Below are 22,688 nucleotides of genomic sequence, written 5' to 3'. Positions count from 1 at the left end.
CAAATAAAGATTATTGAGCTGGATCAGTGGCTATTTTTATTATTGTTAGTACCGAGAACAACCACCTGGATCCTATATAACCCTCTTAAAAAAAGAAAATGGTCAACTATACCGCCATATTTAAGGATGCCATGATGGAACTAAAAAATGATACTGTAATTGCAGATGCAGAGTGTAAAATTATCCATTTAGCAGTAATTACCCATCGGTCAAGAACCATCGAACTAGAATAGATATTGACCAAACTCAACATATGATTTATTTATTGCCACAGCATTCGGTGCTGAGAAGTTTGCATTGTACACATGCTGCACAGTTTCGACACCACAGAACCTTTTCTTCACTTGCACTAAAGCATATCCGATCAAACATTGCACATGGCAGTATTTAGCTGATGGCTGCAGGTAGACAACAAATAGAAATTCATTTTCTTTTCTTTCTTGACTTAACTTCAACCCATCCATCAGTAGATGTTGAGGCCGGAGCTGTATTTTCACTTGCATTTGTTAGATTTTGACTTGTGGAGGATGTTAGGTTTAATTGACCAATGATTTCATCGCTTTGATCATGTGTTTGTTCAACCTGATGTATGTATATATATACTTGTTTTAAACACTTTTATAGTTTGTTTATAAATAGCACATTACCTGGGATGTTGCTTCCATGCATTCACCCAAGTTAACATATGGAAGAGTTTTCATTGTTTCTCTAACTTCATTCAGCTTTCCTTGGGAACACATTTTATACAAGTTGCAAATTTTAATAGAAATGTCTTTGACGCTGTTGTCTTCTGTAATGAGACTAAATTCTGTAGACATAATTTCCTCAATGAAGTCCTCAAGCTCGTAAGGCTCAATATCATCTAAAAACAAATGAGTTTATTAACCAAGATATCTTGGTAAAAATTGACATTACAATTCATAAACATGTTTGAAATTATACCATTTTCTTGAAAAAACTGTTGGATGACCCTGACAAGCCACTGTGCTTTTTCCTGGCTGTGTGCTCCTCCAAATCCTTTGCTCACAGCAAGCTAAATACACAAAGTTAACAAAAGTTTAATGACTACGAATATGGCTATGCACAATCACAAAGTAACTTAAAGAAAGCTGGAATCAATTTAGATGTAAAAGGGTCATTCGTCAACTTGTATATCTTAAATATTTTATTGTGATCATATCAAATACCTGCAACGCTGTCCAACTTTTTAATGTTGCTTGAATACCATCATAAAAAAGAGCTTCCATAACCCCCCAATTCTCTATGTTGCTACTAAAAATTGGCCTAGCAAAACTGTACAATGAACAAAATAAACACAAATGTTGTCTGTGTTTTTGTTTGTTTAACTACACAATTTATCTGCACAAACAGTTAAGCATTATTGATTTAATTTTATTCCAAAATAATTTGCATACTTTCTTCTTTTAAACTATAACTATAATTTAAATAAAAACTATAATTTAAACAAAATTACTTTTTTGCTGAAAGCAATATTAACCATTGTAAAGTGATGTGTATGAAAGTGTGAAACACACTATGATTATACCATACCCTTCATTCTTTACAAGCGTTCAATATACTTTTTAGAGACTAAAACTAAAAAGTTACGTTATACTACTACTAAAACTTACAGACAGCTGTAAGCTATTAGCGGTTTGCCTGTTACATTACACGTGAGTAGACAAATAGCTCAATCCAGAGCAGTACTGTCATTATTACCAAATACAAGCCACAGAAAGCACGTAGTTCAGTGTTTTATTTCGACCCATTTTAACAGCATTTCAGCTAATATAGCCTACTACACCACATGGAACCCAACAATACGGTATTTTTTGTAATCACGACACAAATTTTTGCTTATTATACAGCCATACTCAAAAGGTTGGGGCCGAAACCGAATCAGACTGAACCCAAAACTCATTTTCGGTGGCTGTTTTCAACTGATACTTGTGCTTTTGATGCTGCTGAACTCATTTTTGCAACTAAAAAACAACTGCAGTAGCCTAAGTAAGCGGAACAAAACGTATACTGTTTTGCAACGGACATGGCTCGTGTTTTTTTTACATCCGACACTTTGTTAATTTATGACGGTTCTAACTGACGATGTGGAATGTTTAGGATTTCATCTCTAAAAGATCGGTTTCGGCCGAATTTTGAAAACAGTTCGGGACGAAATAGAAATATGGGCGATATGTTTTCAAGTACACTCACTGACCCGTATTGGATGCGTTTGTTTGGTATAGCCTACTGGAAATGACAGCTTTGTTTTATTTCAAATTAAAAAAGCAACTCTACTACAAGATTACAGAACACAGCGATAAACATTCACAATAGCAAATAAAATCATAGCAAAGGCACACGTACTAAAAACAAAAAAGTCCTAGTTGCATAATTCAGATTTTTTACTGTTTTTGAGTAAAATTGGAAACTGCAAATATATAACGTTGGTTTATTTCTTTCATTTTATTCAGTTTCGGTCGATGTACTTGAATCTTCTGGAGACATAGGCTGCGGTTGCTCACTAGTATCAACGTCCTCGTTTTTGTCTGTTTCATCCATTGCTTCATAATAACGAGTAACTGCTTCGTCATTTTCTCTATCAAACACTGTAGTGCCTGGAAATGAACTAGTTTAGTGGGCAAAGATTTTAAAAATATACAGTACACTTACGTTGCTTTTTACTTGACCCTATCACTTTAATAAAGTATTTAGGAGACAAATATCCCATATCATCGCCTGTCGAGAGTATCACTCCATTAGAAGAAACAAAAAATCGTATTCCATCTACGTGAAAATTGGAAAAAAGTTTCTATATTCGGTGCTTGGGCAACGCCTAAATGCGTTATGCTCACAATAAGTCCTAACGAGATTTTATGAGATCAGCGAACCGGTTAGCTTTACTGCTTACTGTCAATGGAAATATGACTTTTGTGATACAACCGGCTGACAAAAATTTTAATCCCACAACCTTGTGAGCAGAAAGTGAATGCGCTGAATATTCTCTTGGCGTGGTTGATAAAAATGATGCTATTCACTCCCCATTTCACAAGTTGGTTACGACTAAATTAAAACGGCGCGCCTATCTAACAGGTTGATTATAATTGTACAATTAAATGTCAACTCCAAAAATTACATGAAGCCTACGAAGTTTACCAAAACTAATACTTTACCTGCCATTGCTGCCGCTATGTCGATATATATGAACAAATTACATGTTTTCCGCATTCCACTGATAACACCGTTTCCATCCGTTGGCTCTGCTGTAGTCATATGGATATGTATTCTCTGCGTGAAAAAAAAACATTTTGTTAATTTTATCGACATCTTCTAGTAGACATGCAACTACGGTGCTGACGTTTCTTCGATGAAGTCCTTGGACGGAAATCGGAATCCAAAATTTCCAAAACGTTCCATGTACCACAGTGGGAAATTGGGAAGGGTCTGTAATTTCTTCTAACTCCAAGTTATCCACCTTAACGCCAAATAGTTATATCACAAATGTAAATCATTAGGTAGAACTTTATGCTCCTTTCGTGTTTTTTTATTATTATTTGCTGAACTTTTAAAGCCTAGGGAGTTCAGGTTTGAGAGAAATTTCATCAAACAAGAAAATTTTGATTTGTGAAATGCTTGCGATAATAAGGGCTATTGGGTTGGGGCCAGAGTTTAAAAATGAAGCTCTATGGAGTGTGATCTTCCTTCCGGCGCTTGAAACTATCCGACAGGGTTTCTTTCGGTGGTTTCTTTTCCTGTCGAACCCCACCCTCTTTCCCTAACACGGGTGGTTAGTTAATAGGCCCCCCTTGACTGGTCCCACCAACGTTCCCTCCCCAGTCGTGTTTACCAACACTGCGCCAACCTCACTTTCTTGTGAGCCCCGGTCACATAACGCTTTATAATACGGTGTAGCTGCAGCGCGTTTTGGTATCATCCACCAATTGTGCCCTTTACCGTTTTAATGTTGCGCAGCTATTTCCGGCTTGGTGATTGTTTTAGTGCTACAGTGTCGCTATGTTTTCTTTCACCAAGCGAAATAAACTCAACTCAACTCAACTCAACTCAACTCAACTCAACTCAACTCAACTCAACTCAACTTGTTTTCGTACAATACACTTCGTTTAAATTCGGTACGTCATTTTAAGACTGTTTTCGGTTGGGGTTCAGTCGTGTTCAGCCGGGTTCGGGCCACAATTGTAGGTCAACTAACACCTCTGCTTTGAACGTACTTGGTTAGCAATGGTAATGCACCGAATCGGCTGAATTGGTTTCGGATCGAAACCGAACATTTGTCAGTTTTTTCCCAAATAATTCGGCCGAATCGTTTGTGACGTCAACAAATCAAAAAACGAATCGTTTGTGACGTCACGCGAAGTCGCACACCACGCTCATGACATAAAAAACATATTTTTCTACCAAACCAACAGCGATGTTACTGCAAAGGTAATTATGTTAAAGTATGATATTAGTCGGGCATCGTTGCAAATGCATTGCTGATCTTTGTAAGAAATGGACAAAACGATAAGGATTTAATAATTGCAACAGTTAACGCAATTTTAGTTGTTGCTCTTGAAAGAGTTGTGGTGGTACGTAATTAGGTTAAAACTAGTGATGTACCAAATCGGCGAAATTTCGATTCGGCCGAAACCGAATATTCGGCGGTTTTGCCGAATATAATCGGCCGAATCAACCGAATCATTATGAGGTCACGCGAAGTCTTACGCTATGCGTTTGACATGAAAACAATGCTTTTTTACCAGGCAGTTGGTGCAGAATAGTTGTGTTTCGTCCCCTATTTAATTCTGTGAGTTTAACATTGCCTTAAGCATGATTTCCAACCCGACAATAAATTACTGATTTTTGTCTGCAGTGGGAAAAACGATAATGTGTCAAAAAATATGATAATTGAGGCGATTTTCGTTGGTACTAAGCAAAAAAGACGAGTTTAACGCTTTGAATGTGTGTTTAAAAAAGATTCGGATATTCGGTACATCTCTGGTTAAAACGTAACGGCCTGTGCTTTAAAGTTGTGTTCGTAAAATATTCTATTCTAAATTCTAAGTCGCACTGTTTTAGTGAACACAGTAATAGACCGTTCTCCCATCATAGTATTCAATGTTAATGTGCTTAACTTACAGCGACAGTGTGGCCCTGGGTAGCTCTGATAGTTTCAACTCCCAATGTATCCACCACAATAACAAATCTTTGTTTGTCATTGTTCCTCACTACCCTGTAAATGTCGTCTCTTGACACATTCAGCGTTTTGGAGAAATGTTGATGTGCCAGGATATCCTTTATTTTCACGTAACCACCTGTAAAGCCAAAGTTACAGTAAACATTTTGCCACCCTTTATGCAGGCATTTGACGCAAATATGTCAAAAGGGGAAAAATGCTACAAAGTTTACTCAATTATAGTGTTTGTGTCACTTTCTATTCGTTTTGTATGCTACATGAAAAAACATTGTGATGCTATGATTACTGCAAACCTCTTTGATTTTAGTACCATGTTACTCCTGCATTTAATTATATTAATTAATTGGTCTAACAACATCATCTGAGCCTTGACACTATCCTCATTGCTTCTACAACTTTTATTTTTATTCATCACAGTCGGCAGAAACGAAGCCTGTTAACATCACTAGTCATATAAATATGTTTCCTAAATACACAAAAACTAGCTACAGATTTTGGCAGTGGTGGGATTCAGCCGGTACGCACCAGTTCTATAGAACCGTCTCACGAAATTTTATGAGATCAGTGAACTGGTTAGCATTACTGGTTACTGTGAATGGATTTTGTAACAGAACCGGCTAAAAAAAATTTGAATCCCACCACTGGATATTGGCACTATAGCATGCAGTCATGCACAGTACCAAAGGTTATAGCACACTATGGTATGTACTATGTAGTACAGTTACAGCATCAGTATAGTGTCTGCCAACAGCTATCCACAACATCACAGTAAAAACATAATGTTTATAAAATTCACACAAAAACTTTAAAGCTTCATGATACCTGAGTCAACTTTGAATCCAAACTTGTTGTGTCTGAGTACTGCACCCAGTGCCTTCCCAATCTCAACATCTCTTTTCAAATTGTTATGATATCTAGAAAAATGTATTTTAATCATAGACAACTACTGCATAGAAATTTTAAAAAAATTAACAAAGTAAGTGCAGAGGTTTATCGCCTAACAAATTAGCAGACGGAATTGGGACAAAAATCATGAAAATAAATAATTTTCTAATTTAATGCCCACAATAGGGATTAACCATCACTAAGCAATTAAACGAAGTATGCTAATAGCCAGATTTGGCACAACATCTTTTAAAAATATTGATTAACTACAGTACCTTTTCCTGTTTCTTGATTGAGGTTTTTGTTTTTTATTCCTTACTGGTTGAAAGTGTTCAAAACTTGAATCTGTTGTATGTATCCAAAATGTTAGAGTAAAAAATAATGTCATTTATGTATTTTTATACCTTGTGGTGTGTCCCAGTGCAACGAACTACTGGCAGATTGGCTCTGAAACAATAAAATCAACAGTTTAAAAAGTGACAAATGTGTACAGATTTGCCACTTTGTTCAAAAGTGTGCAAAATACAGCAAATTGTATTGAGAAATGTATGATATAAATTAAAAGAAAATTTAGTAATTGTGTTCTGAGTACTATTCCTATGCAATTTTTCACACCTGAGTATCTTTTAGTCTGTATGTTGCAAAGGTGTTGTAAAAACCATCTGCTCCTGTGGATCCTATTTCACATATCACAAATTTATTTAAAACTTGATGCTTAAAAACCCATTTTGTAAACATTTTGTTGTTCAAAATCCTGGAAATTTCGGGTGCTGGAGCAGAACCTCTGAAGTTTATTAAAGTCAAATGGGGCTGGAATGGCGAGAAGTTTCCTGAAAAAAGGGGGGATTTTTACATGTGCTTGGCAAACCAAAATATTAAGTTACCTTGCATGTTGATCCCAGCTTCAGTTAATTTTTCTTGCAAACGGGTACCAAGGGCATGTAACCCAGGGGCATCAGGCACAGCATATTTAACCTTCTGTCCAAATTCCCCAACACCTCTGAAGTTGACATGTATTGAGGTTGCATCTTCACATACTTGCTGAGTTATCTACAAAATGCACCCATTCGTTGGTATGAATATCAGAATTTTATTAACAAAATTCGTCATACCTCTTTTACAGTCTGTAACTCCTCCATGTTAACTGTACAGACACAAAAACTAACATGCAGTTTCTTTAGTGGCACGAAAGCTGACTGTACCTCCTGTGCAACATTGCCCTGGTTGGCCATTTCAGTTACTTTTCTGTAATAAGCATGTACACTCTGACGTACTTCAAGAGCATCAACAAGGAAACCAATAAAACAGTTTGGTCTTGAAGAGCCTGCAATAAAGTTTGTTTTAACAACAGCAACACAATAATGCTTCAGTATTCAGAGGGCATGACATGAATATTTAAGAGTAGAATTATAACAAACATAAGAACCAAAGGTCATTACACCACAACAAACCTGGATTGAGAGAAGGACCCTTGTATTCCTCACTCTTAGCCTGCAAACTCTCTTCTTTTTCAATACACTCTGCCTGAAGGTCATCTGGATGATTTTCACCATTTAAATCATGAATTTTAACACATCCTTTAGTTGATCCAAAAACATTGTCCAGTCGTTTTGACTTATCCCAAACTACTCGGTCATTCCGTTTGAAGTATTGAATTCTGTGTTGAGGAATGCAAAAAATATCTGGGCCAACACCAGCTATATCTATGTCCCAATTTAAATCTGCAAACGGCTTTTCAACAAGTCCATCAAAGCGATCTGTATAACCAACGCAGAATTCATCAGGGGAAAGTGATTCATCCCACTTGACTCTGTTAAAAATCATTAAGTGTACATAAATAACAATGATTTAGATCAGTGATTGTCAAATGCGGGTCTCATGGTCGCATGTGGCTCCCAACCACTTATTTTGCGACTCCCACCAAACCTTAGAAAACCACCAAAGATTGCTATTTTCGCTTTAAAGATAATAATCTTTAGTGATTTAATCAAGGTTTCTTTTTTGCGGCTCCCTGCACACTTAAAAAACTATCATTTGGTCCCAACTATAAAAAAAGTTTGAGAACCAGTGATATAGATAGCAACCTACAAACCTGTTGATCACATCATGTGCAGTTTTCATTGGTGGCTTTTTCTGACATGTTGGTGTTTTGACTGGAGCAGGAGGTTTATCAAATACTGCTGCAAGTCTGATTTTTTGCAAAGGTTTTTGTTCCTTCTGTGAAGTGGTCGGCACTTCTGCCTCTTCTCCAGTATTTGCAGTTGAAGGTTTGTCTGAAGTTTGGCCTTTTTGCTCATCCATAATGAGGTGAGGTTTGTCAAATATTGAAACTACTGCACCTGGCCTTATTAGTTTGGGAATAGGAACTTTTCTTAAAGATTTTTTAATGTAACTCAAACAAATCATACTACAGAAAACACATCACTATATGTTTTACCACTCATGACACACTGTGAAACACAGCTTAGGTCTCTTGATGTATCATTCATTCATTCATTCACAATTAAGTGAATATTTTTAAAAATCCGCATATTTTTAGGTGCTTAAAAAAGTTACAATTTTTACCAAACTTACCAAGAAAATAGTTTGAAATTTTGCTAAACCTCTTGCAACAATAATCACCAAAAACTCAGTCACACGCCGTTTGTTACATTATATCACTTTCCGTGCCGCATTTTGAGCGAGATGTTACTAATTACTATTATACTTGTCTTCAAAAATACTTTTGTTGACAATTCATTTCGGCTCTTTGTTGTTTGGGGAATTCCCTAAAAGCAAAACATTTTCTCGTTTTTTCTGACTTGCGCAATCGCATTACAAAACCATAATTTCGCAACATGGTGTCAAGGTGGGATAAAACTATTTTTAGAAATTCATAATGATATTTTTCACTAAACATTTTTTAGACATTTATCGTTTCTTTTACATATGTATTGACAATGTCAAAAGCCAAAGGTGCTGGTCAAAATTAAAGGACTGTTTGTAAACTATTTTTTAAAACTAAACATATCAAGTTTTGTAGAGATTTAAACGATGTGCTGACTTCTCTCTAATAGTTAAAAAATATTCATATTTTATTGTTTATAGAAATGTTAAAACAGCACGTCCGTGCTTCTGTGACGTCATACTTGTGCATGTTCGAAATCGTATTTTTCGCCTTCGTTTAATCGTTTTAGGAATTAGGACAATGGTTATGTTTCTCGTGTCTCAACTCGTTTTAGGCTATAGAGAAATGGTAACCAAACAAGCGTTGTTCATACTTTCAAGCAGCTTTTGTGCTTTACGCCTTTACCCCTTTTGTAGCATGTCTTTTAAACTAGCTAAATAATGAAGCAAACTTTTAAGAAGATTGTTTTGATAGTTGGTCTTGCTTGCATTGTCCATGCTGGTATATCTGCTGCGCAGCGTAAGTTTATTGAAATATGTAAATGTATGTACTACTGCTGATTTTTTTAAATGTTTTGTGATTTTTAGATCGATCATTTGTCCGCTTAACTGAACAAGAGTTCTATTCTCTTCCAATTGATGTAAGTAATATGACAAACTTTACATTTTTTATGCTACAACTGTCCAGTAAGAAATAAAAAATGTATGAAGAAATAAAAAATGAACCAGCGTATATATTTTGTGAAAATTTGTAGCATCCCATATTTGTTTCAGTATTTAATTTTTTTAACTGTAAACCAAATAAAAAACCAGCCAATAATTTCAAATTGAAATGTTTTTTTTAGATTGTGTTTCAGTCTGTATTGGGTTTGTTTCTGTCCTCGTGTGGAATTCTTATGGTCGCTGGTGAATTTAAAGACATTCAAGTCAATGCTGACATGAAAACAAAGTCATTCGAAACTGTTGGCAACAGATGGTCTTTCTGTAGTTTTGAGCATCGTGGAAAAATCCTTCACGGCAGATAAACTTACATTTGAAAATGCCACTATTTAAAAAAACTGCATTTGGACAAGTTGTTATTGGCCCTCCTGGTAGTGGGAAAACTACCTACTGCCATGGATTGCAACAGTTTTTAAAAGCTGTAAAAAGAGAGTGTTGTGTTGTAAATTTGGACCCTGCTAATGATTTCATTCCATATGAGTGTGATATTGATATTAATGACCTGGTCACTGTTGAGGATGTTATGAAAAACTTATCACTGGGGCCTAATGGGGCACTGCTTTACTGCATGGAGTATTTAGAAATGAACTATGATTGGCTGTTGCAGAAACTGGCACAGTTTTCTGACAGGTATGTTGTGAAACACTAGCGCTACATCCACAGTATTTTTCGTTGATGTTAATTGCATACCAAATTACTTTTTTTGTTGTGGTTTGTGCATATCAACCCTATCGTTCGTTCCCAAATTACTATTGCAAAAAAGCTAGTCATATTAGATATGTGATCGACCAGAATTTTTCTGCATTACATACAAAACGGTTTTCAGGTACTTTGTGTTTGATTGTCCTGGTCAAGTTGAACTCTATACTCATCATGCCTCACTCCGTAATGTCATTGCAAAGCTGGCAAACAAAGACTGCGATATTCGCATGACTGCAGTACACTTGGTCGATTCACATTATTGTTCAGACTCCAGTAAATTTGTATCTGTTCTGCTTACCTCACTTTCTACAATGCTTCACATGCATATGCCCCATGTCAATGTGCTTTCAAAAATGGACATAGCTGAACAGTATGGAAAGTAGGTAACATGGGTTTCATAGCACTAATATATTTTATGAACACAATGCATGTTACTTTTCAGATTTCCCTTCCATTTAGATTATTACACAGAAGTATTGGACCTTGAAAAACTGATTGAGCTTGATGATAAAGATCCATTTACACAAAAATATCACAAACTCAATGAGTAATGTGCATTATATTTTCAACTATTGATCATACATATATTTATATTAGGGTTGCCATATCTGCATAGGCAAAATTTCTGACAGTTTCAAAAAAAAAAAATTGGCAACACCATGCACAGAAAACCAGTTAAAACACAAACTTTTCTCCAGAAAATAACTTTGAGATCTACTTTAGGTTAGGCTACTAGACTTTCAGGCATTAATAGAGTAAAATTATTTATGGGCACAGATCTTACTCCCCAATTTCTGGACATGCCTGGGAGATAACTCTAATTTCTATGTATTGCAGAAAGCTGTGCAGTGTCATTGAAGATTATAGTTTGGTGTCATTTGTACCTCTCCATGTGGAGGAAAAGGAAAGTATGCTGGCTGTCTTAAAGCAGGTTGACAAAGCTAATGGATATTGCTATGGGGATATTGAGGAACGCAACATTCAAAAGTTGTTGTCAGTGGCTGTTGGAGCTGACTTTGACTATTTTCGCTCAGCATCTATCCATGAAAAATATATGTCGCCATAATGTTTCTCATTTTCTGTGGTGTGATTTTATCGTTTGCAGTGGCCAATAAACTAATTCAGATACGAAATAAAACCTTATGACTTCAGAGACTATTTGATGGTACGCACTTTTTGGGTTTGAATTTTATTGAACATTAAAGCTGATAACGAAGCCTTGTACAGCAAAAATCCATTTCCAATTCTCAAATGACCATACAGTTTCTTATCATCCCCACAAGCACAAAACATATATATTGCATAATCAAAGAAGTTGATACAGCAGAATAGTTACAACCCAATTTCATGTAACATAGTCCCTAATCTTCATCACTGTCCTCTTGTTGGGCGTAATTCATTCCTCCACCTGGGGTGCTAGGTGTGTAGCCTGGTGACGATGGGCTGTATGCAGGACTTGAAGGACTGTAGCCTGGACTTGTCGGAGAATACATTGGACTAGCTGGACTGTAAGACGGACTTGAAGGGCTGTAAGAAGGACTAGCTGGCCCGTCCCCTCCTGGAGAGCTGGGACTGTAACTTGGGGATGCTGGGGTCATGTCACCTGGGGTGTAGGCTGGACTAGTCGGGGTGTAGTGGGGGCTTGCAGGAGAATAGGATGGACTAGTAGGTGAATATGCAGGACTGCTTGGAGAATAGCTTGGGCTACTTGGAGAATAACCCACTTGACCACTGTATGCCGGACTGGTGGCATCACTTTGTGGACTCGATGGAGAGTAAGCTGGAGACGCTGGCGAGTATCCAGGACTTGATGGCGAGTAAGATGGACTTGAGGGTGAATACTGTGGGCTTGAAGGAGTATACTGCGGACTAGATGGCGAGTACTTTGGACTCGAAGGTGAGTAACTTGGTGATGAAGGACTGTAAGATGGCGAAGCTGGGGAGTACGAAGGTGATGATGGGGCGTATTTTGGACTTGATGGGCTGTATTCTGGTGAAGCAGGGCTGTAAGAGGGGCTCGCTGGTGAATACTTCGGACTTGATGGCGAGTAGCTGGGAGAAGCAGGGCTGTAGCTCGGTGATGTGGGCGAGTAACTGGGACTCGCTGGTGAGTAAGACGGGCTTGTTGGCGAGTACGACGGACTGGTGGGACTGTAACTGGGACTCGTTGGACTGTATGAAGGACTTGTAGGCGAGTAAGAAGGAGAAGTTGGGCTGTAGCTTGGTGATGTAGGTGAATACGACGGACTTGTCGGGGAATAAGACGGGGAAGTTGGAGAATAGCTTGGGCTAGTTGGTGAATAACTGGGCGAAGTTGGGCTGTAACTTGGCGAAGTTGGACTATAACTTGGTGATGTCGGACTGTAGCTTGGGCTAGTTGGTGAGTATGAGGGACTGGTTGGAGAATACGATGGAGAAGTGGGGCTGTAGCTGGGAGAGGTGGGTGAATAAGACGGAGAAGTTGGGCTGTATCCAGGGCTGGTGGGCGAGTACCTTGGTGAGGTTGGCGAGTAGTTTGGACTTGTTGGGGTGTATCCAGGGCTGTACTTTGGACTTTGTGGTGTACCAGGGGTGCCAGGTTCATAAGCTGGAGACACAGGGGAGTAGCTAGGTGACAAAGATGAATGACTTGGCGAAGGTATATATGGAGACGCCGGGCTGGCTGGTCCAGGAGATTGTGCTGGACTCCAGGCAGGACTATAACCAGGCGAAAAGCCTGCGCCTTCTGTAGGTGCTGGGGAAAACGCAGCGGCGCTCGGTGTCGCACCAGACCCAAAGCCACCTGGTGTGTACGACCCAGCAAAGCCTGGGGTGGCTCCACTCCATGGAGTCATGCTTGGCGACATAGAGCTAGGCGAAGCCATTGATCCAAAGAACATACCAGTACCTATGAAAAAACAGCATACAAATAGAATGGGTTGTTTTTACGCAAATAACGATTTCAGCTGTTGATGACTTACCTCCCATGCCACCAATGTTGGTTGGAATCTCCATAGCGTACTTGCATTTTTCAGCGTCAAGCAAAAGTCCAAAGCAACCACTTCCACCAGGCATCATTTGCCCAAGCATAATATTTTCTGACACGCCGCACATAAAGTCAGTTTCAGCCGAAGAAGCAGCCTAAAAAACAGACCTTCGTTCGAGACCAACAAACAAGCAAAAACGCACTCTGTACGAAAACTTACCTCCATCAAGATGTCCACTGTTTCTTCGAATGAGCATCTCATAAGAGCACCAGTTTCTTGTCTGTTGATTCCGTGACGTGTAATAGCCATAAGGTGACCCTTCGCAGTCATGACGTCACAGAGGAGCGCCAAGTGACGATAGTTAACGTAGGAGCCGTCAAACGAGATAACGTGGTTAATTTCCTTTTCCAAAGCCTTTCGTACTGCCTCAATGCCCAAGACCTTAGCAAACACATTGAAAAGTTACCTACTGATTTATAGCAAGGGGTTTTCAGGACTTACTGAGAATATCTCGCAAATGTCGTTTGATGTCGTCCTAACCGGGTCGATGTCCCTTTCGGATAGGATTCGCATCAATGCTGTTCCGTCAGTTTCAAGGATCCAATCCTGCACGGCGTTAAACTCGCCATCTTTGGTGATAACGATTCGCTTTTTGCTCTCTTCTTTCGGCAGATGCATATACACCTATAGTATCGATATCGTTTGTTAAAAAAGGCTCGTTTCGCCAAAGCAAAAAATTAAAATGTATAAAAATATTGGATCGGAACCTTGGCGATTTGGGGAATTCCCTGCAACGTCATGTCGGTCAACATGTTCGCTTCGATGTATCGCAGAAAAACGTCATCTTCCATTTTGTCTGATTGTTCTTCGCCGTCGTCGTCGGCCTTGCTCTCACTGAGAAAAAATGAAAAGGGTTTAGATCGGATTGATAGCGCCCACTTTTGGCCGCTTAGATCAGTGGTTCCCAACCTTTCTACACCGTGGGGTCGGTATGAAAAAATTTTCCTCAGTGAGCAAGGCCGACGACAATGGCGAAGAACAAAAAAAATATATGATAAATTTCCACGGACCGGCAACAAAAGATCGCAATGAATGCAACAGATAACTTATTTATAAGCTTTTTGTTCACCAAAGTTGTCGTTGCGCAACATAATGCAAGATTTAGTCATAGCCTATGTATTTAGGACGAAAAGTTACAACCAAAAGACAATCAACTCAAATCAAACAACCAAACGCCAATCCATTTAGATACAAAATCAATGCTAGTGGGATGTTTGCTGTTGTCCCCTGCCAGTATGAATCTCATCTCAAAAACGAAGAATAACTTTGTTTTACAAAAATTTGTTGAATGCTAGACACAGTTTATGACAAAACAATCATAAACGTCACAAAACCTTTATTAAACAATTTTGCGGGTATCAACGGTGGAGAGCTACCTCAGTTTTACAGCCAAGCGTAAAATGAGTTTCGCAGGTACCAACAACTTTGCAATAGGCCTACTTATCATTCCATTTTAAAAAGTAGCTTGGCATAAGGTAAGATAATTTGCGGACTGGCAAAATATTTACGCGGACCGGCGGTTGGGTACCACTGGTTTAGATCAATGAAGTGGGCGACACGCCTTTTAGTGGTACAATACATGTTTTTCTTTAATGTTGTAAACGAAAATTATGTTTACAAACATTAATGTTTATATCGTAAAAATATAGTAAAATCAAACATAGTTAAAGATGGCGATGGCTGGATTATAATACCTGTTCATAATCCTGATTCGCAAGACTAGTTTTTCGGCATTGTCGTCGTTGAAGATACAGTTAAGGTCGTCGCCAAAACCGGCGCTGATTTTCTCAGCAATCTGTTCCATGCTCAATTTTTTGTCTATTATAACAAAAATCCAACAGTTACAAAATTTGTTAAATCGTTTCCATTACGACTAACAACTCTTAGCAAAAAAATGCATATAACGCCAATTTAAGGCAGAGAAAACTGAATAAGTGATTTTTCGACCTGTCATTCTTTTTCGGTCCAACTCAATACGTAGAAGCCATGAAGATATTCGCGTAACGTCGAAGTCAGGCATCTCGTAGTAAACGTTCACGAATTCCTGATCTTCGCCAATGACCGTGTTCATTGGATCGGGATCATAGTAGATGGCTGTGTTGGCAGTGACTTTCCGCAATGTGGCGTGTTCCAATCGGCACAGAACATCCTGAATACGAAAAACATAAAGTTGTCCCAAATAATCCCAATCTTGAGGATTTGAATAAAATATTTTTGCAAAGTTATGTGTGGCCAAATGGGCATTTATTCGTTTAATTAATCCCTAATGATTAAAAATGGTCAGCAAAAACAGTTTTTACAATTATTTTACCGGTTAAATAGTACCAAATTGATATAACGGGACCAATTTGCACGTCCCAATGCATGTTTTAAAATATACCTTGCAACGTTGTGCGTCTCTCGTTGGCAAGCCGATCAAGTAAATAGTAAGGGATGGAGTTTTCGGCTTTTTGGAAACGTTGATCAGTTCCTTGAGACGAGGCACACCAAGTGTGACGTTCTTGGCTGACACACCAGCGTAATGGAAAGTGTTAAGCGTCATCTGAGTAGCTGGTTCTCCCAGAGACTGAGCAGCAAGCGCTCCCACCATTTCGCCAGGATGAGCCTAAACCATATGCATGTGAATGATTTTTTGCAGAACAACATTGCTTTCATTTGTTGTGATTTGCTATTTATTAGGGATGGGCCAAAACTGCAAATGTTCTGTTTGGTCGAACACCGAGCATCTCACGTTAATGCTCGGTGCACTGTGATGTCACAAACATTCCCAATTCCTCGCTAATTTTGTAGCTTTCCAAGACCCTATTTACGTCACCAGCGGTGTATTAACCTGTACAGGCCCCAAAAGTACACGTTTTTACACCATCTAATAGTCAGTTTTGATACCCTTTCGAACACTAGTTTCGTATGTTAGCAGGGCATGAGTATGCAGATTTAAATGCTCGGGTCAGACTGTGCAACTCCCCGGCCGAGCAATGAGCATCAAAAACAGCGATGTTCGGTACTGAGTACTGCGGTTCTGGTTTGTCTCGTCCCATGCACCCCTAATATTTACACGTTAAATCTCTTTAAGTCACAGTTTAAGCATTTTTGAACTTACGTGTGCTTGTTGAAACTTGGTCTCAATTTCACCTAAGATCCATTCGAACGCCTCCTGGGAAAGTCTGAACTCGTCAGCCACTCGACGTGAACACAAAGTAGATCTGAGTGTTAAAAATCAGTTCATTTACAATTCACTCATTCGCCATGCATTGCTTGTAAGGTTGTAACACTTCAGCAGTTTGGAACTGTACCTTAAGTGAGCGTTGAATAGTAAGGTTGCGTTGCTTTGTGCTTCTTTGCTGAGTCTGTCTTCTCCAGGGACAATTACAAGTCGCTTACTGAGGTCACGAACACCTTCTATCACCCGAATTGGGTTTAGCGTCGCTGGACTGCGTAAGTCAATGTGAAAAGTCTTTTGCGCATTCCAGATCAAACGACCTAGGTTAACCGGCAGAACAACCTGTCAGATAGAGAGATGATAGCAAAGTTTTATAACCATAAAATCTCAAATGTATTTTTCAGCTAAAATGAATACATTCATAGTCAGTCCTGAAGCGCTCATGCGGACCGACCGCAGGCATACTCATTCATAAGCTTATATCGTGATACGACAGGCCCAAGAAAGGCATTTCACCGAATCAAGCCAGTTTTCTAAGCATTCCCAAATGGCAAAGCACGGACCAGAAAAATCTAGCCTGCGGTGGGATTCGAACCCCCGCCATAAGTCTTTGCAGGAATCGCGCCCGGCAAAGGTTAAGAACCCCACCGCAGGCTAGATTTATCTAGTATGTGTCTTGTCATATGGGAACGCTTAGGCTTGATTCGGTAAAACGCCTTCAATCGGCCTGGCGTACTATGATGTACTTTTCACCTTGCTGTCACCAGATGGTATAATTGCACGAATATTTTCTCGGTCTTGAGTAAGTTGTTCAAACTCAGTTTCCAGCTCTTGTTGGATTGCAACGTCGGTTTGAATCTGGCGAACCACATCTTCTGAAAGGCATCTTCTCATGTATCGTTCTTTGGAATAATCGAACTTGAATTTCTGGACACATAAAAACAATTATAGCAACATCACCACACCAGGACAGAGCAGAATGTTATTTTTTATAAAATTATGAAGAACCAAAATGTTCTCCACAGCCAGCATTATGCATGCTTGCGTTTCTAATGCCTATTTTTGTCTTTTTATTAAGTGATCTTCGGTGTGAATTGAAAGCATTTATGACAGACACTAAGCAAAGCCACACAGTAACAGAAAAGTCAAAAATCAAATTTTAACCTTTTCGAATGTTTTATGGCTTGGTTTTAGAGTTGCCAAATTTTGGAACTCTACTTTCTCTCCAGCCAGACCATCCTCCCCATAACACAACTGAATCATATAATCATTGCACTGTCGCACTGTGCCGTCATATCGGACCATTACAGCTTCCATAGCTTTCACCAACCGACGCTGAATGTAACCTACAAATGCAAAACTGATTGGTACCTGGCCTAACTGGTGCATACTGGTAAGTAATGGTTTATTTAATGTACCAGTTTCAGCAGTTTTTACAGCAGTATCAATCAAACCCTCTCTTCCACCCATAGCGTGAAAGTAGAACTCTGTTGGTGTGAGACCAGCAAGATAGGAATTCTCCACAAAACCTCTGGCTTCAGGACCATAATCATCCTAAACCATAAAACACAAATGGAATTAAGGACAAATATACAAAAAATATTAAAATTGAGTGGCAGATGATCAGCGTCAGTGTAATGTTTTGATTATTTTTTTGTACATATATTTAATAAGTGAAGACAGATCTGTCGGTCACCACCCTGTTACACTGACTATTTCTTGTAATCTGTTGTGACAGTAGTTCTCAAACTGTGCGTCGCGACGCCCTGGTGTGTCGTTTGAATTTTCCAAGGGCGTCGCAGAATAGTTCCGTTTCGTGGCTTTTTGTTGTTGTATCAATAAACACAACTTTAATAATAAGTTTCCCCATTAACTTTTATTTGCTGGTGCGTCGCAAGTCCAGAAAAACTTGTCCAGGGGCGTCGCAACAAAAAAAGTTTGAGAACCACTGTGTTATGACATTACACTTACTTGGAACATATAGAGATTTAAATGCACACCATGACAGCAAAAATAATTCTTTTTACCTTGATAAAATGGGGAAGAGTACGATGTCTGAATCCAAAGGGAATACGCTTTCCTTCCACGTTTTGCTGTCCGACAACAGCAATAACCTATTCCAAACAGGCATAGTTATAAACATGTTTGCAATAGGCAAGCTTAATCTTAATCTCAAAGCAAAACCACATGTTTTTTTATTATCACCTGAGAGATGTTAATTTTAGATCCTTTTGATCCAGCAACCACCATGGCTTTAAAGTTGTTAAAATCTGACAAACTTTTTTGCGCAGATGAGCCAGTCTTGTCACGAGCATCGTTAAGGATCCTACACAAATTCATTTCCAGTCAGTCACAGGCATAACATGTGCAAAAATTTGCACAAGCACATTTTTGACTTAAGAAAAATACAAAAAAAAATTTCAAACCTGTTCACTTGATTTTCAAACGTCTGACGAAGTGTGTTTCCAGGCGTGGGTTGTAAATCTCCTTTGTGGGCCTTTTCTATAACCTATGTTGTATAAAGCAAAGCATAAATTACACCGCAGTTACAAAACAAAAGCATTTTAATGCTGCTTACTTCTATGACTTCCTGTTTGGCCTTGCGAATTTGATTTTGAATATCCTGATAAGTTTGGGCATCAGCAATGGTGTCGCCAATACCAATAGAATGTCCTTCAACCATTAGCCAGTTATTCACAGCAGTCTATATAGTTAAATATAGAACCAGTTAAAACAACAAATCATGACATTTATAATGGTCTTTTAAATTGACCTTACCTGTATGTTGATGTAAAATTCCCTACACACATCTGGGGTCTTTTCTAAAGCAACAATATGACATAGAGAACCAGATGAAGTACCCAAAGACTTCTTGCAAACGATGCCACTCAACAATACACCATTTTCTACAAGAACCTTGAATAGCAAAATTTACATTGAGAGTAACTGTCATCATGCTCATTTGTATTTCAACCTTAGCTTACCCGAGTGTCACCAGGTGATATGTATTTGTAAGGTCCTGAGTCTTCGCCGTCAGGATGTGTACTATGGGTGCGGATACAGTTAATACCTGGTGGTATAATGAGAGAAAACAACTGCTTTCCTGTCCACAGTGGTTTGGGTTTCAGAATTGCAGGCTGTGGCATTGTACCATTCCAGTTATTGATAAACATCAACAAATTCATAAAGTTCTCCTAAAAACAACAATCTGCATTAGAAAAGAAATACAAGGCACTTTAGTAAAATGGAGTGAATTGGCAAACCTTTTCTATGAATGAATCCCTTTTTGTCATTTTTCTCACAGCAGTAAGGGTATCTTGCACAATTCCCATTACAGGGCGATTACTCTGTGGTGTTACAATCATCCTATTGACCATTGCCAACTCAAGGATTTCAGCACGAGTTTCCATTGACTGTGGAACGTGCAGATTCATTTCATCTCCATCAAAATCAGCATTGTATGGGGTTGTCACAGACAAGTTTAACCTAAAAATAGCACAGGTTACACTCATGGGTTACTGGAATGCCCATGTTCATCCTTTTTTACTTGACAATTTTTTACCTAAATGTGGACCATGGTAGAACACGAACTTTGTGTCCCATCATGGACATTTTGTGCAAAGTTGGTTGGCGGTTAAAAACAATAACATCGCCTTCTTTTAAATGGCGCTCAACCTGTGAAAAATAAAAATTAAAGTTAATCACTAACAGAAGAAAAAAGCAGTCCGTCATACAACTACATACCTTGTATCCAACTTGTAAATGAAGATCAGAGAGTTTTGGGTGATACCGAAGGTCAATTCTGTCACCACTGTCACGAATAATATATTTTGCACCTGGGTATTGGTTGTTACCCCTCCTGACAAGTTCTTGCATTCGATCAATGTTGAAAGGAGTTACAATTTCAGGGTAGGTCAAATTGCAAGCAATCGAGCGCGGGACTCCAACCTATACAGAAGATTTAGATTCCAAAAATTATAATCCTTTTTTTAACCCAAGTGCAATGTTTTCTATGTTTACCTCATCAATTTTCAAATTTGGATCTGGAGTAATTACAGTACGAGCAGAGAAATCAACTCGCTTTCCCATTAAATTTCCACGAATTCTTCCTTCTTTTGCTTTTAATCTCTGTTTTATGGATTTGAGAGGTCTGCCCGATTTTTGCAAAGCCTAAAAACAAACAAGGTTAGTCAAAATGAAAACAAAAAAATGGTTAAAAAAATATTTTCATACCCTTGGAACTCCTGGCATTTCATTATCTGTCAGTGTAGCAACATGATACTGCAAAAGTTTTACGTCTTCCATGATAATATGTGCAGCAGTTCCATTTTGCTCATTCCTTTTTAATTGTTGGTTTGCTTTGATAATGTCAGCCAGTTTGTGAGTCAAATCATCCTATTGTACCAAAAAATTATAGTGTTGCCATTAAATACACTCAAAAAAATTAAGATTTGTTAAATTTACCTGGCTTCTTGCACTACCACCACCCATAACAACAGAGGGTCGGACACATAGTGGAGGGACAGGTAGGACAGTACAGATCATCCATTCAGGTCTGGCAAACCTGGGATCCATTCCAAGAATCTCTGACTCCTCATCTGATATTCTCTGCATATTATATTCAATTAGTTTTCAAGAGCAATTTCTAGCTAAACCCCCAAAAAAATTATTTGTGTTACCTTAAAAATTTCGTGTACCCTTTCAGCTGATACAGTAATCTTTTTTTCTTGTGAGTCTTCATTTACATGTTTCCATTCCGCAAACAATTCCATTCCTTGTCTACGAATCTTTGGTTGGTAACGACCACAGCCACCATGCCCAACTCTTTAAACATATTAATACACTTTAGCAGTGACCCTAAAGGCTGTGTATATTTAGAATAATACATACTTCCTTGGTTCATCTTCATCACGTTGTTGAACATCAAATGTGTTGTCCATTTCTTCTCCACCTTCACAAATGTTTTTGCCTTTACATAGTTCATAAACATGTGCAAGGCGTTTCCGTGGCTGTCCTTTGGACTTGGACATTACTTGACGAATTTTTGGGTTGCTCTGCAAGAACACAAAAGATTAGTGTTTTTTTAATACAGTGAGAGACATATATTTTTACTGTGTTAAAAAGATGCAACTTTTTCACTACATGCAAGTAAAGTGACCATACCTTTTCAACAAGAAGTCTTGAACAATAAAAACATACACAGCGAAGAAGTTTTATTGACTTTGTCAAAAAACCAACATGGAAAACAGGCTTAGCAAGTTCAATGTGACCAAAATGACCAGGACAATCTGTCATATTTCCAGCACAGGTTTGGCACCTGAAAATAATGTCACATCAGAATAGATATTTTTCGGCTTATTGTACAATAAGAATTGTAAAATCAAACATTACCTGGACATTCTGTCAACCACACCTTGACGTGGGTCCATAAGGCCGAGTAATTTTGGACGACCTCCTTCTGTAACTTCTGGATATTGCACACCCCCTTCCGTAACGGACATACGTTTCTGTATCCCAACAGAGCATATTTATGTGCACGAATTTTGCTTTTGAGAAAATCTATATAATACAGCATTGCAACGTACGACTTCATCGGGGCTAAGAATTCCGAACTGCACACGACGAACTTGGCGCAGGTCGATGTTAGACTCTGTCAGCTGAGCCATGTTTGCTGTAGTTCAGCACACGCGCCAAATTGTAAGCAACGTGCGTCGCGCTTCGGGTTTTGTACAGCTCAGGCGATGACGTCACACGACGCGCGATCTCGAGCAAGGAATAAACTGACAAGAAAACATATTTTTTTTAATTTTTAACATGACTTCTGTACACCATAGGTAAACAAATGAAATCATAATTCTACCTTTTTAAAAAGATGAAGATATCTGTGATGAATCAGAGCGACGCAGCCCAGCTTCTTTCAGAGATAATGCTGCCAGACCACTACCGCAGCGACTGAACATTCCATGCCGTGTTGCTGCTATTTATAAAATTCTGAAAAGGCGGCGCGTTCTGCTTCACGAAGCACGGCATGCCAAATTTGGGTTTCGCATTCGGCTCGGTACGCTGTCTGATTGGACAATTTGTCCTTTTGATTGACAGCATCTCGTAACGAGAGAAG

At 38.6% G+C, this 22,688-nt stretch overlaps 5 protein-coding genes across 6 annotated transcripts; 2 read left to right on the top strand and 3 right to left on the bottom strand.

The window, feature by feature from the left end:
• Positions 1 to 246: 246 nt before the first annotated feature.
• Positions 247 to 1,390, bottom strand: LOC145228330 (pre-rRNA-processing protein TSR2 homolog). The gene is made up of 4 exons (XM_080093357.1): positions 1,188 to 1,390; positions 943 to 1,033; positions 648 to 862; positions 247 to 582 (listed from the first exon to the last, which is right to left on the bottom strand). Exons 1-4 carry the CDS (start codon positions 1,245 to 1,247, stop codon positions 424 to 426), a joined length of 525 nt encoding a protein of 174 aa, XP_079949483.1. The 5' UTR covers positions 1,248 to 1,390; the 3' UTR covers positions 247 to 423.
• An 858-nt stretch (positions 1,391 to 2,248) lies between these two features.
• Positions 2,249 to 8,800, bottom strand: LOC145228329 (uncharacterized). Of its 2 annotated transcripts, XM_080093355.1 has the most exons (13): positions 8,169 to 8,800; positions 7,528 to 7,886; positions 7,189 to 7,400; positions 6,961 to 7,126; positions 6,692 to 6,906; positions 6,481 to 6,523; positions 6,352 to 6,421; positions 6,014 to 6,105; positions 5,134 to 5,309; positions 3,356 to 3,472; positions 3,171 to 3,285; positions 2,671 to 2,784; positions 2,249 to 2,615 (listed from the first exon to the last, which is right to left on the bottom strand). In XM_080093355.1, exons 1-13 carry the CDS (start codon positions 8,480 to 8,482, stop codon positions 2,464 to 2,466), a joined length of 2,145 nt encoding a protein of 714 aa, XP_079949481.1. In that variant the 5' UTR covers positions 8,483 to 8,800; the 3' UTR covers positions 2,249 to 2,463. The 2 variants fall into 2 exon arrangements, with proteins under 2 accessions (XP_079949481.1, XP_079949482.1); XM_080093356.1 differs by lacking the exon at positions 2,671 to 2,784.
• Positions 8,801 to 9,265: 465 nt separating this feature from the next.
• On the top strand, positions 9,266 to 10,122 carry LOC145227863 (ER membrane protein complex subunit 5-like). Its single transcript, XM_080092787.1, has 3 exons — positions 9,266 to 9,482; positions 9,551 to 9,603; positions 9,808 to 10,122. Exons 1-3 carry the CDS (start codon positions 9,404 to 9,406, stop codon positions 9,985 to 9,987), a joined length of 312 nt encoding a protein of 103 aa, XP_079948913.1. The 5' UTR covers positions 9,266 to 9,403; the 3' UTR covers positions 9,988 to 10,122.
• LOC145227861 (GPN-loop GTPase 2-like) lies at positions 10,002 to 11,535 on the top strand. Its single transcript, XM_080092786.1, has 4 exons — positions 10,002 to 10,312; positions 10,509 to 10,763; positions 10,827 to 10,931; positions 11,222 to 11,535. The coding sequence occupies exons 1-4, from the start codon at positions 10,002 to 10,004 to the stop codon at positions 11,448 to 11,450; spliced, it is 900 nt and encodes a 299-aa protein (XP_079948912.1). The 3' UTR covers positions 11,451 to 11,535.
• A 67-nt stretch (positions 11,536 to 11,602) lies between these two features.
• LOC145227859 (DNA-directed RNA polymerase II subunit RPB1-like) lies at positions 11,603 to 22,534 on the bottom strand. The gene is made up of 31 exons (XM_080092784.1): positions 22,431 to 22,534; positions 22,156 to 22,350; positions 21,962 to 22,077; positions 21,734 to 21,887; positions 21,461 to 21,624; positions 21,250 to 21,394; positions 21,035 to 21,178; positions 20,804 to 20,965; positions 20,591 to 20,740; positions 20,315 to 20,518; positions 20,133 to 20,245; positions 19,834 to 20,056; positions 19,555 to 19,764; positions 19,349 to 19,486; positions 19,149 to 19,274; positions 18,997 to 19,079; positions 18,776 to 18,896; positions 18,598 to 18,684; positions 17,989 to 18,124; positions 17,735 to 17,916; positions 17,324 to 17,497; positions 16,704 to 16,912; positions 16,511 to 16,613; positions 15,791 to 16,015; positions 15,358 to 15,559; positions 15,105 to 15,228; positions 14,118 to 14,244; positions 13,852 to 14,034; positions 13,570 to 13,791; positions 13,345 to 13,504; positions 11,603 to 13,271 (listed from the first exon to the last, which is right to left on the bottom strand). Exons 2-31 carry the CDS (start codon positions 22,234 to 22,236, stop codon positions 11,746 to 11,748), a joined length of 5,994 nt encoding a protein of 1,997 aa, XP_079948910.1. The 5' UTR covers positions 22,237 to 22,350; positions 22,431 to 22,534; the 3' UTR covers positions 11,603 to 11,745.
• Between the last annotated feature and the right edge of the window lie 154 nt (positions 22,535 to 22,688).

This window comes from Phallusia mammillata, chromosome 5, assembly GCF_965637545.1.
Source record: "Phallusia mammillata chromosome 5, kaPhaMamm4.hap1.1, whole genome shotgun sequence".
Lineage (NCBI taxonomy): Eukaryota > Metazoa > Chordata > Ascidiacea > Phlebobranchia > Ascidiidae > Phallusia > Phallusia mammillata.
This window is presented reverse-complemented; position numbering and strand designations above follow the sequence as displayed.